Source organism: Xyrauchen texanus, chromosome 24 (genome assembly GCF_025860055.1).
Source record: "Xyrauchen texanus isolate HMW12.3.18 chromosome 24, RBS_HiC_50CHRs, whole genome shotgun sequence".
NCBI classification, from domain to species: Eukaryota; Metazoa; Chordata; class Actinopteri; order Cypriniformes; family Catostomidae; genus Xyrauchen; species Xyrauchen texanus.
In genome coordinates, this window is record NC_068299.1 from 35,286,207 (window position 1) to 35,306,316 (window position 20,110).

The 20,110-nt window shown below is 39.6% G+C and overlaps 1 protein-coding gene across 1 annotated transcript in view; it reads right to left on the reverse strand.

Moving 5' to 3' along the window:
- LOC127617477 (calcium uptake protein 1, mitochondrial) overlaps positions 1-20,110 on the reverse strand; it is a 76,952-nt gene that overhangs the window by 7,058 nt on the left and 49,784 nt on the right. Inside the window, exons 6-9 of the mRNA XM_052089454.1 lie at positions 11,189-11,303; positions 10,823-10,905; positions 7,401-7,598; positions 4,178-4,315 (exon numbers count right to left, since the gene is read on the reverse strand). Coding sequence (XP_051945414.1) covers positions 4,178-4,315; positions 7,401-7,598; positions 10,823-10,905; positions 11,189-11,303 — 534 coding nt within the window. The remainder of the gene's footprint in view (positions 1-4,177; positions 4,316-7,400; positions 7,599-10,822; positions 10,906-11,188; positions 11,304-20,110) is intronic.

Below are 20,110 nucleotides of genomic sequence, written 5' to 3' on the forward strand. Positions count from 1 at the left end.
GCTGCTAAATAATCGAGTGGTGGTGGTGTAGTGGGCTAAAGCACAGGGATTGTATGCAGAAGGTTGTTGGTTCGATTCCCACAGCCACCACCATTGTGTCCTTGAGCAAGGCACTTAACTTCAGGTTGCTCCAGGGGATTGTCCCTGTAATAAGAGCACTGTAAGTCACTTTGGATAAAAGCATCTGCCAAATGCATAAATGTAAATGTAAATAATATTGGATTATTTACATGTATCATAAAACCATAGGTCAGGTTCCTCAAGTTTAAACATTTTTTCATCACTAAATAACGAGTTTTTCCTTGCTTAAGTCACTTTAGCTTGCTCCCTGGAGGCTTTAAGACATTAAGGCATGATTTTCTATAAAGCTGCTTTGAAACGATGTGTATTGTGAAAAGTGCTATACAAATATAAATGACTTGATTGTTGACAAACATGATCATTTCATGAGTTTTTCCTCATTACAATCAAACAAAATAAATGCAGTGCTGTTGTTTAAGTTACTTTATTATATAGCTCTGCTTTTTTTTTTGTGTCATGATTAAAAAGATACAATATGAGAGAACATTTGTGGGTTCATGTATTGCATCGTATAGTGAAATTTGTGTATCGTTACATGCCTAATGCCATGCTATAGAAAGTCAGCTATTTATTTTTTTTTATCAAATTGTTTCAAATGTTTCTAGGAGTTTTGGTTCTTCATACAGACATTAAAGCTATACCAATAAAAATTATTCCACTTAATTTGACTTTTATGTTACAACACTTTCTTCTACTTTGGCAACAAAATCTCAACGTTCTCTCTGCACAGTCAAGCAAACAAGTGATAGCATGTGCTGAAGCATTTTACCAATCAGAAATTATCATAATTATTTTTTTAAAAATAATTAATAAAACAAATTATACATAATAAAGTCTGTATCTAAGTATTGCTTATCACTATCCATGTCAAACATGTTAAGTGGTCCAAACATCATCTGCAACCTGAAACTGATCTTTTGACCAGAAGTCAGGAGTGAATGCATTCTCCATATGAAAGCTATAGGATGCCTCATTGCTCCCTAAAAAGTGAATGTCTTAACCTCCAGTATGTTGTCTGTCTGCACTGGTCTCAGAACAGTTTGAAAGGCACCTTATTTTCATCCTAACCCTGTATACAGCCTCTGAAAGCAAAATGTTCCAGCTTTTGGATGAACCCATTGATTCTCAATGTGATAATAAACAGTGAATATTGGATTTCTAAGTTAAATTTGTCCTACAGTCCTCATTGAAGGTCATTGTGTTTAACAGTGTGCTGTTTAACAATAAATCACTGAAATTATTTAAAAGGCATTCTGGATGAAACAAGAGATTTTCTTAATACAAACAGGTTTCAATGTAAAAACTAAATGAGCCTTCTTACAAGATGTATTTTTGTTGGCATTTCTCCCAAAGTCAAATTTCACTGAGATCTGCGGCATGTTGTTTTGTCACATGAAAGTTTTACCCTTTAATGACAGCCCACGGTGTACTGAACTGAGACCAGTCTGTATAAATGAAATTAAATTATGCCTAGCATATAGCGAAGACAAAACACAATGTACGCCCATGAGGACGTGGGGTTGCGCAAGGTTAAACGGGTCATTTAATGAGGAATACAATTTCATAGATCTTTTGATATAAAAGAGCTTGATGTACTATGAAAACATGGTGTAACGTTCAGAACACAAAACTTAATCTCCAGTCCAAAAAATGTATGTATTGTTTGTCAAACCTTGTGTTGTGCCTGGCTGTGTAGCACCTGCACCTCTGTATATCCTTATGGAGAATTCCAATTCCAAGTTAGAACAAGCAGCTAAAGATTATTTTAACAAGGTCCCTGATCATTACAGCCTGATCTTAACAGTGTGTGAATTTGTCACAATGTAATAATGTATGCTTTACAAAGTAAAGTAAGTAAGAAGTTTATTTATAAAGCGCTTTTCACAGATAAAATCACAAAGTGCTGTACAGGAGGATAAGTAAAAACAAACAGTATAAAATGTATATACATATGTAAGATTAAAGTGACACTAGTAAAAACCCATCAACCAAAAGCCTTATTAAATAAACATGTTTTCAGCGCCTTTTTAAAAGAGGCAACAGTGTCTGCCAGACGCATGGACAGGGGCAGGGTGTTCCACAGTCTGGGAGCTACAGACTGAAATGACATGTCCCCTCGGGTCTTACAACGAGTCTTAGGGACTGCAAGCAAGTTCTGGCCAGAGGACCGGAGAGTGCGGTCAGAGGAATACAACTTCAAAAGGTCCAGGATGTAATGTGGGGCCTGACCATTAAAGGCTCTGAAAGTCAGCACTAAAATCTTAAAATCCTGAATTTTACAGGGAGCCAATGGAGATCCATTAAGACTGGTGTTATGTGAGACCTTCGAGGGGCACCTGTTAAAAGTCTAGCAGCAGAATTTTTAACAATTTGCAATTTGTTCAAAGCAGACTTATTCAGACAGATAAAAACAGAGTTGCAGTAGTCAAGTCTTGTTGATACGAAAGCATGAAATATTATTTCCAGATCTTTCTTTGATAACATTTTGCGAATTTTAGAGATGTTCCTAAGATGATAAAAACAATTTCGGACGAGCTGTTTAGAGTGTGTCTCCAAAGACATGGCCTGGTCAAACACAACCCCCAGGTTTTTGAGGCTGGATTTGACAGAGCGGCCCAGAGAGCCAAGGTGCTGTTTGATCAGCGGGACCTTATGGTCTGGGGCATATGGTCTGGGACAAAGAGGCTGTGATTGAAGGATGGGGCCGCGACAAACTTGAACCTGACAGCAAACCCGCTGCCTGTGTGTGAGTGGAACAACTGCTCATTTCACATGCAAAGGGGGCAGTTCTTAAAGGCACAGCAGCATAGAAAGGCCACAGATTGGATGGAAAATGGTTGTTAAATAATGACCTCAGGAGAAAAAAATAATTGAAAAATGGATGATAACCCTTTAATCAAATATATTGTAATTGTCAATTATTTAATTGCTTTACACAGCACTTTTTGCTCTCAGTAAAGTTCCCATTGATCGGCCATCTATCTAGATTGTCCGATCTTCATCTTAAATCAGTGATCAGCGTTTGGCCAATTGTGACTAGATTCAGGGCCAATCTATTTTGAATAGCAACACACACTCAATCACACATACACTGCTACAACTTATGAATGAGCACTTGCTGGGCCTTCGAAGCAAGACACTGTGGCCACTGGAGGGTGACTTATTGGTAATTCTAAGCATATGCAAATGTACACTTTCAGACATGCTGTAATTCAGATGAATATGCTGGTTTGTTATAAAAATGTATGTGAAATACACGTGGATGAATTTTAATGTGCCAATTTTTAAGAGTCATTATGGTAGTCATTCTGACTCCGCACCGTGTCTTCAGGCAGTTGCTTAATAATTAGTCATTTGAGTTACAGCAAAACGCCAAAGACGGTAAAAAAATCACAGATGCTCATGATTTCTAACTGGAGCGTTTTTGGAGCTTCAAGTGGAAATATCTCTTATTTGATATCAGAACGTATTTCTACTGTGTGTGATGCTCTCATGGAGTTTACTGGTTGCTAGTATGTCACGCTGATCTTCGATAGTGACAACAGAACTATTTATAACTCTTTTCATTTCAAATACATGTTAGCATTTCACAATTACTGTAAATTGATTGTAGTTTTACAGTGTGGCTAAAGACACTTTAAAAAGAAATATCGGTGATTGGATTGGTATTGGCCAATCACATTGTTAAAATATTGTTCGTATCAGCCTCAAATATTCTGATCGTTGCAGCACTAATGATTACTGAATAAGAGGTTTTTAATAGTAATATAAGAATAATATCATATAACAAGAAAATCTTATAGTATATAACTTACAATAGAAATTACTTTACGTTTTAGTAAATTCAATACATTTTCCTGGTGTGGAAATCACATCTTTAAAATTCCTTGATATTTTCAGGTTTTCCATGAATGTGGGACTTTTGTTTCAGAAGAAAAGTCATGTTGTGCCTAGCTAGAACGCAGTGTTCACAAAGTGTTTAAGAGAAAATGGGAAAAGGAATAAAGATGGAAGATCCCTGAGCTCACCGTGCTCTTCTTGCATAATCGTTTCCCACACACAACATACAGCACTTTCAGATAGGTGGTTTGCCTACCTGAGCATCTTTGAACATTCTTTTGAGGTTCTTCTGCATCAGCTTGAGTTTGCGAGACTGAACTCCACTATAGGCCAATAGCATTCCTCCAAATTGCTTCTCTGTGATCCTGCCATCTACCGGATCGTTCCTCTCAAACTACACACACGCAGACACACACACACACACACACACACACACACACACACACACACACACACACACACACACACACACACACACATATACAGGGAGTGCTGAATAATGGCATCAGAAGTGAATCCTCTGCTTAGCTGGTCAATATACGTAATTTACAATGCACGTTTGACTGAATACTTAAGCATGGGTTTGGCTGTGCCAGGTCACGAAAGCTTAATGCATTTAAAAGTTAGCTGACAGCAAAAGTCAAATAGCTCTCTCTAATTGGATTGCATCAGAGTTATACCATAAGGTTCACTTAAAGGGATAGGTAACAAATAAAATGAACATTTTGCCATCATCTATTCACCTTTATATCATGAATGCGCCAGGTTTGAAGCATAAACAAGCATTAAAAGTTAGGGGGGAAGTCACGAATGTCTGCAAATAACAACTTCAATTTCAACTGTTCCACACATTAAGGTATTGTATGGCTTCAGATGACTTGGAATATAGTGCACAAGTCATATGGACTACTTTAGCAATACTTTTATTGTCCACTTTGGAGCCTGACAGTAGTGGTCACCATTCACTTTTATTGCATTGAAAAGAAGTAGCTTGGACATTCTTCAAAACGTCTAATTTTCGGTTCCATGGAAGAATTTAATACGGGTTTGGCACAACAAGAAGCAGAGTAAACAATGACAGAATTTTCATTTTTGGGTGAACAAATCCACTTCAGGGCTGTGAAAATGCTTAACTTCTGTAAGGTCTCTGTAATTTTTAGATTTAAAAGCTGATGTAAGAGTGTCCTGTTGGTGGGAGCTGTTAGCAGATAGAAGGTGGAATATCTGCCAGATGTGAGAGCTGCTGTCTCAGCACATATCTCAAAGAGCAGATAAAGACAGAGCGAGAGAAGGTCTCAGAGACAGCAGCTGCCTAAAGCACTGCCACTCTCTCTGACACAGAGGAGGTTACGTCACACTTACTCTGTCCAGACTGCTGTCAACTGCTCAACAGCCCATGATAGCTTTGTCATGTTTGTGAACCCCTCTGATGTCTGTTCATTTATGCTCACATTCGCTCGTTCATTTGTTTGTTCGTTCCTCCAGGCTGGTCTGTTTGATGGTTTCAGAGTGGTTTTGGGGACTTGTCAGCTGCTCAGGTTGGGAGACAAGCTGGCTGACTGCAGCTGAGCAGTAGACCAGCTAGAGCAGCTTATTCTATATAAGACCAGCAAACCAGCCAAAGCTGGTTTAAGAAGTTTTTCTCAGCAGGGTTCTTTTTTTTTGTACTTACTAACTTTTCTTTCTTTACTTATCTTTAAGAGCTGAGCCCATCTCCTCACACTAAACACTACATTTGGATGAATGCCTTCTCATTTACAGAAAAGAACACTATATTCTCTGTGGAAAGAGGTAGCAAAAGGAAATGATGCCTAACGCCCCCTGAGACTGCGTTTCCATTAGAGAGCGGACAACTTTCAAACTCTTATTTATTTTTCATCATCTATTATACAGTGGATATAAAAAGTCTACACACCCCTGTTAAAATGACAGGTTCTTGTGATGTAAAAGAATGAGACAAAGATAAATCATGTCAGAACTTTTTCCACCTTTAATGTGACCTATAATGTGAACAATTCAATTGAAAAACAACAGAAATCTTTGAGAAAGAAAAAAATAAATAAATAAATAAAAAACTCACAATAACCTGGTTGCATAAGTGTGCACACCCTTAAACTAATACTTTGTTGAAGCACCTTTTGATTTTATTACAGCACTCAGTCTTTTTGGGTAGGAGTCTATTAGCATGGCACATCTTGACGTGGCAATATTTGCCCACTCTTCTTTGCAAAAGCACTCCAAATCTGTCAGATTGTGAGGACATCTCCTGTGCACAGCCCTCTTCAGATCACCCCACATATGTTCAATTGGATTCAGGTCTGGGCTCTGGCTGGGCCATTCCAAAACATTAATCTTCTGGTGAAGCCATGCTTTTGTGGATTTGGATGTGTGCTTTGGGTCGTTGTCGTGCTGAAAGGTGAACTTCCTCTTCATCTTCAGCTTTCTAACAGACGCCCTGAAGGTTTTGTGCCAAAATTGCCTGGTATTTGGAACAGTTCATAAATCCCTCCACCCTGACCAAGGCCCAGGTTGAAGAAAAACAGCCCCAAAGCATGATGCTGCCACCACCATGCTTCACTGTGGGTATGGTGTTCTTTGGACCTTTTGGAATTATGGCCAAACGACGTGCTTTTGGGAGACTTGATGTTTGTTTTTGCAAACTTCATCCGGGCTTGGGTGTTTTTCTTTGTAAGAAAAGGCTTCCGTCTTGCCACCCTACCCCATAGCCCATTCATATGAAGAATATGGGAGATTGTTGTCACATGTAGCACACAGCCAGTACTTGCCAGAAATTCCTGCAGTTCCTTTAATGTTGCTGTAGGCCTCTTGGAAGCCTCCCTGACCTCGTCTTTTCATCAATTTTGGAGTGACGTCCAGTTCTTGGTAATGTCTCTGTTGTACCATATTTTCTCCACTTGATGATGACTGTCTTCACTGCGTTCCATGGTACATCTAATGCTTTGGAAATTCTTTTGTACCCTTCTCCTGACTGATATCTTTCAGCAATGAGATCCCTCTGATGCTTTGGAAGCTCTCTGCGGACCATGGCTTTTGCTCTGAGATTATTTAAGAATATAACTAAGAATATTTCAGGAAAATCCTACTAGAACAGCTGAGTCACTTTAAATGATGGCAGGTGTGTAATGACTTCTATTTAACATGAGTTTGAATGTGATGGGTTAAATCTGAACAACAGCCACATCCCCAGTTATAAGAGGGTGTGCACACTTACGCAACCAGGTTATTTTAAGTTTTTAATTTTCATTTTTCCCCCAAGAAGATTTCAATTTGTTTTTCAATTAAATTGTTCACATTATAGGTCACATTAAAAGTGGAAAACATTGTGACATGTTTATCTTTGTCTCATTCTTTTACCTCTCAAAAACCTGGCATTTTAACAGGGGTGTGTAGACTTTTTATATCCACTGTATGTAGTCTACACTTAACCTTCCTTTTCTCTCTCTTTCTCTACCCCGTACCTCGAGTTTGAGCACATCATGCTGTAATTTCCTCTGGAACTCCAGGAAACTGCCGATGGTGAGTTTGCCCTTCAGGTCAGCTCCGAAAAAGTAGGTGGTGAGAGCTGAACTACAGCCGGTTTTCAGGGTGTTTCCAGTGGTGGCACGATCTCTGTGCCTCATCCCCATACTGGTCTGAGAGCGAATGATGCTCTGAACCTGCAAAAACACAAAGAGTCAGAGGAAAAATTAAGAACAAGGAGGAGGAGGATACGTAGAGAAAGAAGAAGGACAAGCAGGAGGAGGAGGAGAAGAACAAGAAGAAGGAAGAGAAGAAGAAGAATGAGGAGGAGGAGAAGGAGAAGCAGAAGGAGGAAGAGGAGGAGGAGGAAGAGAAGCAGGAGAAGAAGAGGAAAAGGAGGAAGAGGAGGAAAAAAGGTAGGAGGAGACAAATGAGAAGAAGATGAGGAGGACGCAGAGGAGCAGGATAAGAAGAATGAGGATAAAGAGGGGGAGGAGAAGGAGAGGGAAAAGGAGGAGAAGAAATAAAGGTGGAGCAGCATACAAATGAGCAGCAGGAGAAAGAGGAGGAGAAAGAGACAGAGGAGATAAAAGTAGTAGTACAAGGAGGAGAGGGAAAAGGAGAAGGAAAAAAGATGGATGATCACACAATTGAGAAGTTGGAGGAGGACGAGAAGCAGGAGAAAGAGAAATAGGATAAGAAGAATGAGGAGATAAAAGAAGGAGAAGAAGATGAAGAAAAAGAAGTAGTAGTAGAAAGAGGAGAAGTATAAGAAGAAGCAAGAGAAGTAGGCAGAGTAAAAGGAGGAGAAGCAGGAAAATAAGGAAATAAAGAAAAAGGAGGAGGAAAAGCAGGAGAAGAATGACAAGAAGAAGAAGAAGGGTAGGAGAAGATAAAAAGATGGATGAGAACACAAATGAGGACGAGAAGCAGGAGAAAGAGAAAGAGGATAAGAAGAATGAGGAGGAGGAGAAAGGAGATAAAAGTTGTTGTATAAGAAGGAGAAGTAAGAGGAGGAGGAGAAGAATGGGGAGAAGCAAAAGAGGAGAAGCAGGATAAGGAGTAAAATGAGAAAAAGAAAAAGGAGGATGAAAAGGAGGTGATGTATTAGAAGCAGGAAGAGAAGAGAGAAAAAAAATCAATAAACCTCTTCAGAAACCCTTAAATAAATCTCGTTTTAAAACGTATGTTTTACAATTCATTGATGTAACACAGAACTAAAGTGGAAATTCACAGACGAGAACAGTGAACTTTGCTTTCTATAATTTCCCCAAAACACTTCCAGAATGTAACTGTCCACAAAACAAGAGCTCCAAGACAAATTCAAGGATTTCTTTCACGATGAAAGTCTAATTGTTCAGGTGTCCCGAGACTGAGGAAGGTTCAGCTGGGTCATTGGATCTGGGTCAATGTCACTAGGACATCCAAGGGCCTTTAGCTCCTGTAGTTCTCTGGGAATAAGGTCAGTGTGTTGTTTAGGAGTGATTTATGACCAGTTCTGGGATAAAAGATAAGCGTCAATAATTCCCTGACTGTACAAATTCTGCTATTTAATTAATCATTTCAGCAGTGTTTCTTAGTAAAGATCAAGCCATTTGTTATGTATTCCTTTGAATTTAACTGTAGAACTTCCGAATCTGCAGTTGTAAAAACTGTATTTGATGTTATGAATAAGAAAAACAGACACTTTAAATGCAGATAATTAAATTCTGGTTGGATGAGCAATGTTTGAAGCTATTGTAAAATAGTGCAAAATGCTAACAAGTAGCTACATTGCTTGGCAACTATAAACAGCCTACAGTTCGCCTAAAAGCCCAAACATACTTTACGCAAGGACGTGAATGGTGAGTTCTTTCTTTCGAGCCAACTATTGTAATGGTGGAACAACAGTTTGAAGAGACTATAGCTGAGCAAGTCAATTAAAGTGAATATCTTTATAGAATAATAACACATCTGGCTTTATGGCACAAACTTTGAACGTAACTCTATCGCTCCCTTGAGTACAGAGGTTTGTACCCGCAACAGTAATGCATGTAATGCACGTTAAACCAGACCAAGCGTTGGCAATGCATCGGTCAAATGCTTTCATCTGCATACGTGTACTTGCTTGAACTACAGTATATTACTTGAAGGAAGGCGTATTTATTCCGATTATTAATATTAATACATTTTTGCTATTTGTTGAACATCATTGGTGCTAAGAACAGCCCTTATCAATAGGACAAAAGAATGTTCAATAAAAAGATCCATTTGTTATTATTAATAACAATAAAAATATTTTTGCCAAGCAATTTACTGTAGTTTAATGGTTTGTAGTAACTCACATTAATACTGAACATAGATTGCTAAATGTGGCTCGTCCAATCAGATATAGAGCTGGAAATGATAGAATTTTGTGTGAACTATTTCTTAAACAATAACAGACCATAGTTCATTTTCTGCATCGTTTCACTAGAGGTGTTCCACATGCCCAGAAAAGAGTGTTAAATATGATTGCAGTATATTTGCTCTGTTAAACACATACAAAATGTGTTTGCCTAATGGGCACTACATGTACGCATGATGCTTTGTAAAAGACCTGATTCTACCAGATGAATGAAAGGCAAATGTAGCCCGAAGGTCCAATTTAAAAAAAATAAAAAAATGAAAATAAATAAACAGTCAAAAAATACACTCGTCGAGCACTTTATTAGGTACACCTACTTATTCATGCAATAATCTAATCAACCAATCGTGTGGCAGCAGTGCAATGCATAAAATCATGCAGATACGGATCAGAAGCTTCAGTTAATGTTCACATCAACCATCAGAATGGGGGAAAAATTTTATTTCAACTGTAGCATGATTGTTGGTGTCAGATGGGCTAGTTTGAGTTTCTGCAACTGCTGATCTCCTGGGGTTTTACTAGGGTTGGGAACCGAGAACTGTAACTAACTGGCCCTAAATTGGGTTAATCAGAGGAGAGGGATAAATGCAGCGGAACAGACTCGCTTCGGTCCGCCCGGGGAGAAGCGGCTGTCATCCGCCAGACGGTGGAGGAGTGATCGAGGACCAGGCAACGGCATGTCTGGGAAACCTCTCTCTCCTCTCTCACTGTCGCTTCGCCTTGTCCTTTCCCTCTCCACTTTTTTTGTTTTGTTTTTTCATCCCCTCATCCCCCTCCCCAGCCCAAGAGAGGCAGTGAAAACTAAGATAACTGCTCATAACTAAGATAACTGCTCTGTACAATTGTATTGAGCAGAATGCACAACATGTCGAACCTTGAGGCGGATGGGATACAACAGCAGACGACCACGCTAGGCACTTAAATAGGACCATAGTGTTTCTAATAAATTGCACGGTGAGTGTACAGCAGCTCTATTTCAGAGCATTGTCATTGAGTTTATCAATTGTACTAAAAAGTGTCTATGTGTTCACCTACTTGCTCAAACTCCTCAAGGTCCACCTCTCCATCTCCATTCAAGTCAAACATCTTGAAGGCAATCTCAAAGTTCCTCTGAGGAGCTGCAAAGGGAACGAAACATAGAAAACATATTAAAGTTTAAAAACAGGTGCATCAAAATCAGAACTGAATGATTTATCTGCAACAAAAATGCCTGCTAATAGCGCATTTCTTCAATGGCATTGCTAACTGAAAACGTGCTTTTGCATGAGGCTGCACAACGGCAATAGGCATCAGTGTAAAGTCCAACACCGTACTTTCATATTGGCCAGAAAAACATAAACAAAAAGCAATTTTATTTTAGAAAAACACAATACTATTGGGAAGTCACTCAGATACACTCACTGGAGAGGACAGTCGTAAGGAAGATGTAGTCAGAGAAAGAGATGAGTCCACATTCTCCCAGTGTGAAGAAGATGCTGTCCTCGTCAGCAAACTTCTCTCGGTCCTGAGCAATCTTCTGCAGGCGCCCAGAGAGAAACAGTGATATAGTGTCAGCATTGCTTCTCTTCAACACAAGATGGCACTTTTGAATCCTGTTTGAGATCAGAGCTCCATAAACATAGACACTAGCATGCTAACACTGACGCCACATGGTACAATCATGCAATGCTGCATTCTCATACAAGAGACGAGCAAGAGAGGAAACAATAAGAAAAGAGTGTTAATATAATGCTAAAACAACCATTTCGTCATTGTTACTTACAGAACGGCACATGGCTGTGTTTCAAAACCTAGTGAGCTGCCTTCCTTGACAGCATGTTTGGGCATTATAGGTACAGTCAAATGTTCATATTAAGGTTCACATACATAAACGGCACATCTGTGTATCATAGGTGGGTTCGAAAATTTGAATAGAGTGGTTTGTCTTTGTAAACAGCATATTTGGGTATCAGTTGCACATTTGAATCAAGTTGAATGCCTTCTTAAACAGCATTTTTGGGCAGTTTGAATGGTTAAATCAATGAGTTGCAAACCTAAACAGAAATTTAGGGCAGCAGAGATGCATTCAAACATTAAAATCAAGTGGGTTATCCATGTAAACAGCATTGTTGGGCATCATAGGCCTTTATAAATGAAGCAGGTTTGTTGGGCTCATTGGAAAATTTGAATATTTAAATCAGGTGGGTTGCCTGCCTAAACAGCAATTGTGAACATCATAGGTGGTTCAAATGTTTTTATTAAACTAAACGCTCTTGCCTTTGATGCCCAAAATGTTTTCTAGGTAGGCAGCTCACAATTAGAGCCAATGTGTCTCTAATGAATAACAACAGTAACTGCTTATAAGTAATCACTTATTTTGCTCGACAAATCCTAAAAACACACTGTATTTGATGTTTCTGCAGTAAACTGGTTCACATTTCTGAATAAAGGTGACTCCACAGTGGTGTGAACACAGTTTCCATCCTGTGTCTTGACATGAAAAAGACAGTGACTGAAGAACAGCTGCCACATACTCAGAATAATCAAGTGTGGGAATACACACACACACACACACATAGACATAGCATGTCAGTTCAGCATCTGTTGACATTTGTGTTACCTCTGTCTTGGGTGGATCCCATCAGTGAGTAAAGGGGAAGAGAAAATGGGGTTAAAAACAACCTGACCATTACGCAGTAAATCAGGGCTGCCACACATCATATGTGTACATACGCGCCATTGTGATTACATTTATCCTTCATACTGAAACACACACGTTTGTGCAATGTCCACTTACACTCCTCACTCAACACACACTCTCCTTTTGAAATAACACTGAATAAACAGGCTGTAACATAATACAAACCAATAATGTACGATATATGCCTCCATCTTGACTTCAGTGTCACTAAATCATAAATTGCCAATTAAATTTCTCTCTGAAACTCTTATTAGTGGTGTTTTCAATGGCTATTGCTTATACTTACTTATAGGGTTAAGGAATTGACAAACACCTAACCTTAACTTAGATAAACTTAACTTAGCTTAACACTGCCTGGCCACTTTTGCAGCGGTCATGGTTCCGAAGTATGTTCCCCATGATTTTTTTCCATAGGAAATGTATAAAATCCTTCCTAAAAGAGTTCTAAGCCATGAACCAAACCAACCAGCTCAGAGATGAATCACAAGATCACAAATTTTGAATTGAAGGAAAAATACCAAGGTATAAGACTGTGGACTTAAGGTTTTAATGAGGGAATGAACTACAATCCTGTAAAGCATTGCGAATGCAATTATAGAATATATCTTAATTTTATTGCAAAATATTCAGAAATATACAAGTAGTTTGAGAGTGTTTGGAGAGTGACTCGACTGCATCATTCAAAGTGTGTCATGGAAATGGACAGTTGCTGCAGAGCTCTTTTGGCGAGCTTTGTTCGCTGCAGTTCTCTAACTGGTGGATCGTTCCGCCTATGCAGTAAATTATTGGGATTTTTACTTCTGGAACCAGACTGTTGTGCTCTATAGCACAATTCTCTGGAATACTTCACTCTGATTTGTCAATCGAAGTCAATCGTGGTATTCGGCAGTCAAATATTTTTGTTCATTGATGCTAAATTGTATACAGTAACTGATCCTTGTCCCAAGAAGCCGAACACAAATTGGTTTCATGGGTCTCACTCCACACTCACTCTCTTCTCACCAAAATTTTTAATTCTAACGTAAATAAATATTTAATTTCCATTTATTTGTTTATATGTTAAGTGGGATGGTATAAATTCAACTGGTCCACTTTGTTTTGAGGGCTTGGTTAGCCTGTCTGGGTTTATTTTTGATAATGCCACTCACTACACATTAACTCTAATGTTTTACATTTTGGGACATTAAATATCCCAAATCATTTGTGGTACAGACATTAAGTAAGAGTAAGTATCCATCAGCAACCACCCAGAACATGCTAGCAACCATCTAGTGACAACCTATAATGCATAAGAAGCTTAAAACCACTCAGAACACCTTAAAACTGAACAGGAATCCTCTGGCAAATACCCACAACATCCAATCATTGTAGCGGCAACGTTTGCCACTCACATTGTGAATGGTGTGTGCCAATGCAAGTATCACTTATACTATTGCTCATATTTAGCGTTATGGCTTTTAACAAACCCCTAACCACTTCACCACACTAGACCAAACTTCAGGAAGTAACTCATAAATTCAGAGGTGTGCTGTTACTTTTCTAAGACATTTATGATTTTCACCCTTACGGACATGGAAATGGCCAAAAAAAAACAATAGACACGGGTGTGGGCTCATTTGACTGGCAACTACCCACAACACCATGGTATCGTGGTAGCAAATTCCGCTTTGATTTTCTTCAGAAAATGCAGCAGTGTTTGTAACTGCTTTGCTGCAGTTTTCTTAACGAGAGCATGGAGGGTCGTTTGTGTGTGTATGGGAAAAGGTGAACACAGGTTATTTTTGTATCAGCTCTGAAACTGGTCGAAGTGCGAATAGATTTGAATAGACAGTAGGTGCTAATGAAGGAGCTGTAAGGAACAAATGTGTGTGTGAAAAGAAGCGGTGAGGGGCTAATAAGCTCCAGGACCACCTTGTCCCTGCTGTCACCTTCAGAAGACACTCAGGAGATGCAGATTTAGATCTGAACACCCAACACCAAGATAAGCAGCCTGAGAGAGAACGGTCAGCCGCATGTGCATTTAAACTGCACGAAACTCTCTCTGTGCAAAGACACTGTTTAAAAACCTTGTGAGCTGCCTACACAAGCAGCATTTTAAGACACCATAGTCCTCCAAAGATTCCTCGTATTATTCATATTCTAAGGTAGCATCACAGGAATCCATGGCGAAAAAAAGGTAATCCCAAATCACCCAAAAAATGTTTGTCAGTTTTTGTCGACCTGGTATCTATTTATGTGGCATCACACTGGGCAGTCCAACCCACAGTGAAATCTCATGGACCATCATGTTTGCACCATCAATGTGACTGTATGATCGTAGGCACAAGCAACAAGTAGTAAACAACCAAGAGGAGAAGATGCCAAAAAAAAGCCTGCCTGCTGGTAGTATTTCTTCCTTTTTGGTTTTACAACTAAACCTTGACATACACTGAACGGAACTTGCGTCAGTGTGCAGCGCATGTGTTGCAAGAAATGCAAAGACTGTGAGCTGTTTGCCAAAGGCAATTTCTGCATAGGCAATTGATTAAATCACTGCAGGTCACCAAGTCTCTAATAATGACAACTAGTCAGCATTTCTACTCGATGGCCTTATCCAACAGTATCAGGTGGAGGATCACAGTCTGCATTCCCTTTGGAAGTCACCACATTGTATCTTTCTAAATTGCATGAAGTTGATCTCTGCTCAACTTTGACATATTGCCATCGGTCACTCAGTATGTTTGCAAGCAATTTAAAAGTTCAAATTCAGTCGGTCTTATGAAATTGCACCAGATCGATTTCCGTGAAATCAGATTAGCAGACCGAAATAATGCGACTGGAGCTCAGCTTTATCCAGCATGTACTCACGTTAACAAGACTCCAATTGGCCTTGCCATTGTCCTTATGTTCCAAAAGACATGTGCGATGTGTTGCATGCGTATAACACTTTCTTAGTGGTCCCTGCAAATCGCTGTCAGTGTAAACACCACTTTGGAATGGACTAATGTTGAGTGAGTGACTTGAGATGCCAAGAATGTGTGCACGGACTGCAGTGGAACAACTGGCAATATAAGACACTCCTTTTTCCTTAACTTTTGTTTAAAGGAGTTTTTTGTTATGCTCCATTCTTCAAAAGAAAGCCTGGGTAATCTTCAGTGCTGCAGTCCTGTCCATGAGTGTAAAAAGATGGAGAGAGAGAGCACAGACCAGCAACAACCCTCCTGGTCTGCATCCAAGCATTAAAAGAGGATGAATGTGAACTGCAGTGGAGTGCAACTGCTAAAGACAGGGCTGTTAGCACCTCAGGCTGACCTTCACAGCAAAGCCACTGAGTGTTTCCTTTCCAAAATGCCAACGATGAGTGTGAATGATACCCCAAGTCTCTCACAGTCTGAACTAATGAGAGCTTTGGAGGTAATGACATAATTGTCCCATCAAGAGTCAAGCTCTTGATGGGACAAACTTCTACATCATGATCTCGTTATTTAAATTTTATGGGGGGGCTTACACGCAACATATCTTCTTGTAGCTAGATAGAGCATGACGGAATGAAACGGACGGCATAAAGGAGTTGCGAGTGGCATTTTTAGCACATAGAGTGGTCATCCATTGTCGACGAAGTATCATGATCTACTTCTAAATAAATCTTTCTAAATAAAAACAAGTTGTTGTAGTTTCTCGATGAAATTATGTTTAATTCAGAATATCCATCTTAAAAATATTTGTGGCACAAGATGACAAAAATGACCAAAGCTGTCCATCTAATGATCTGAAATATTTGGTAAAATAAGGTAAAATGTCCAAATAGAATTGCAATCTGTTTGTTTGACAATGCTGACTGGCTCGACCATAATAACATTGGCACAGACAATGATGAGAGACTGGGGCAGAAATGTTTGAAACTTGCTTGAAAATAGTCAATATTTTTGCAATGACACATTTCACTTAAAATATAGTGCAACACAGGGGCATTGCTAGACATAAAGCTATACTGGGGCACAGGCCCCCCATTACTCATATCACCTCTGACCGTCGTAATAGCAGTCACACTATATGGCTGCGATGCTAAAATTCAGGCACTGCCAGAACTTCATCGGAGGCAGAAGATCTTCGCAAAGGCTATTAATCGCCATTTGTGAACTTTTCACACTGAACATTGAAAGATTGCCGATTTTGCCCTGCGACGAGAGAAATCCTTTAGGATTCCAGAAATTTGACTCGGATGGCAGAATCATGGCCAAAATCGTACAGTGTGTACCCGCCTTTAACTAGTAGGTTGTAAACTCTCCATAAAGTAATGCGTAGACATATAATAACGTTTATCTGTATTGATCCAATAAACAGCCTTCAAATTTGTACACAATAGTGTTAAAAAGCCGTGAATTTCTGTTTTATCTCGCTACGGTTGATTTTCAAACCTCGTCTGCTCGTGTAACTGTCAGCTGTAATAAATAATATCCCTATTAAAATACAATACGTAATAAAAGTAGATTTAATATATAGTAGATTTGCCCTGTGTAAACAACAATATATAGGAACTGTATCTAAAATAAATGAGGGTTGATAAATAAATGCTAACACAACAGGATGGAAAAATAGACATTTATTCATTTTAATATCTTATACATATTTTGAATGTGTTGAAACTTGACACCAGGTGACACACCCTGAAAAGTGCACATTAGATCAGTTTCACCTGAGAGCCGCTTAAAAGTAAGTTTTTCTTCTCTCTCATAAATGTAAATGAGTGTAAATGCCAACATCATCATATATGTCGAAATGATTGACAACTATCACCCAAAACATGAGCTCATTGATGTCATTAATTGAGTCTGCTTTTTTATTCCAACCATTACTCCTGTTCGGAGGCTTCTGTAAATATTTCGTATATACGTAGGGTTACGTTCTACCTAAGTTTAATGGTGCAACGCTTTAATGGTGCAACGTAGTGCTTAAGTTGTGACTTAGTGCCCATTTACGCCACAACTTGGCTAAGCGCGTGCCGCACAAACATGGATTTCTGCACGGAAGCATCAGATTTGTGTTTTTGGTTAAACTGCGTTGCTTTTACAAGTGTTGATTGGGTGGGTTACTGCGTTGCATTTAGATAGATCCAATTCTTTTTTCCCGGGATTATCAATCTAAATGAATGCACTGACAAATAAAGTAAATTGTTAAAACTCAAACTTGAGATTTTACTGGGGCACAGCAGATTTATTCTGGGGCAGTAAAATGGGTCTAGTGATGCCCCTGGTCCAACAATAGAATTTGCCTTGTGTATACTGTACACCCCCTTATTCTTGCTTTCCTGGTTCTTTACTTCAACTTTCTTTTCTTCATGTTTCTCCTCTGATAGCCAAATATTTTAGGGGAAGCTGTGCACTGCAATTTGCTGAATCAAGGTACTGCTAGAGGTAAAATCAGCCTGTGTCTCTGTGGGACCTCTGGAAACACTTCACAGGTGGCTGTTTCCGGAAACACTGGGAGCTTCGAGATGCCAACCGCAAAGAGCTGCCCTCAGATATGGCACCAGACTTTTGCTCCCACTATGCTTTGAGTTGGGTCCAAGAGTTTTGTAGAGTGTGCAATGATCTTGTGTAATGCAAGCTGTTCTGCGTAGTTGTAATTTAACAACCTCATTACACGTTATCAGCAGTTCTGCTCCAATAATGCCAGAAACCAGATAATATACCGATGGATGTGTGTGTGTCTTCAAAGTGAGGGAAAGAAACAAGAAATGAGAGATTTTGGATCTGGATCAAACAAGCTTTTGGTTCACACAGAATTCATTTGACATCAAAGTTCATTTGTTTGGTTGGTGTACAAATGGTTAATCGAACTTGAGTGTGCACTACTGAATCGCACCTGTTCTGCTCTACCGGAGTCGTGTCCTTGCCGCATTGGTTATAGCCATAGCTAGTGCTTGGGGTGCTACTCACAATGATGGTGCAAAAGTACCGTGGTTCAGAAAACAAGTGTCCAAACCAGATGCGAAGCGATGCCGCGATACTCAATAAACAATCTCTTTTCCGTGTTTTGTCCTAACCAGCCACGACAACAACAAGCGACAAACCTCAGGACTTTTTGTTGATCGCTTGGTTTCTATTTCTGTGGTGTCACGCCGGGAAACCATCATTATAGAACTGTCATAAGTCTGTAAGCTTTCTCAGAACATTAAAGCCGACATCTCACTCTGAAAAAAACGGATTCTGTCAAGTTGGAATGACACCTTTAACAGGCAATACATTCCATTTGTTATCAGATTATCAAAAGCCATGGCCATGTATGCAAACCCCTATTATATCCAACAATAATTAATAATAATAATTCCTTACATTTATATAGCACTTTTCTAGGCACTCAAAGCGCTTTACATAGCATATGGATGATGCGACGGCAGACATAATGCACCAGAACGCCCACCACACACCAGCTATTGGTGGGGAGGAGAGAGTAGAGTGATGTAGCCAATTCAGGGATGGAGATTAATACGAGGCCATGATAGATAGGGGCCAATGGGGGGAATTTGGCCAGGACACCGGGATTACACCCCTACTCTTTACGAGAAGTGTCCTGGGATTTTTAATGACCACAGAGAGTCAGGACCTCGGTTTAACATCTCATCCGAAGGATGGTGCCTTTTTTACAGTATAGTGTCCCCGTCACTTTATTGGGGCATTAGAACCCACACAGACCGTAGGGTGAGCACCCCCTGCTGGCCTCCCTAATACCACTTCCAGCAGCAACCTTGGTTTTCCCCATGAGGTCTCCCATCCAAGTACTGGCCAGGCTCAACCCTGCTTAGCTTTAGTGGGCAACCAGTCAAGCGCTGCAGGGTGATTTGGCTGCCGACAATTCAGCCTCTTGATGACCTGCGGTGATGAAAAAGTGTGTATTGTGTGAACACCCCAACAAAGAGAGACATAGATGAAGAGGGGCAGGTCTGATGGGTCTTTTTTTCCAAAGAATACACAGCTGGAGAATTAGAAAAAACGTCCCATACAAAACAAACTATATGCAAATATTAAATGTCAGCTACAACCACAAGAGAGAGCCACACAAAGCTCATCAACACAACATGCCTGGGGAATTTAGAACAATGTCATTGACCCATTACAAACGTCAAATAAACCTGTACATATTCACAAATACAAAACTCTCACATGACCAATTCTTATGTTTCATCACAAGGTGATACATTAATTGTACATATGACTCAAGCACTGTATTCCAATGCATTTACAAAATCAGCAAAGATGTTCTTAAATTAATTAAGAGAAATCATATGGGTGAGTAAATATTGTCACAATTCAGATTTATTCAACCCAACCCCCCCATGGCTGTCCATATAAGGCACCTGCTGAAACTAAAAGTTAAATTAAGGTAAGCCATAGGACATCAGTCCAATCAGCATCCCACACAAATCAAGCTCCACCCCCTCCCACCCATTCATCCATCATGGTCAGATGATCAATGTGGTATCACAGTACCTAGTGGTACCCACAAGTGTTTGGCAGTTTGTCTGGGCAGTGTACTAAATAACATCCTAAAGTTTGTCAACTCATGCTGTGTGCTTGGTTTTCATGCATTTAAAGGGCCAGTGAGGCCCAGTGAGCAGAGATTAAAAAGGAATCTAGGGCAAACTGTGGTGTCACTGAGCACAG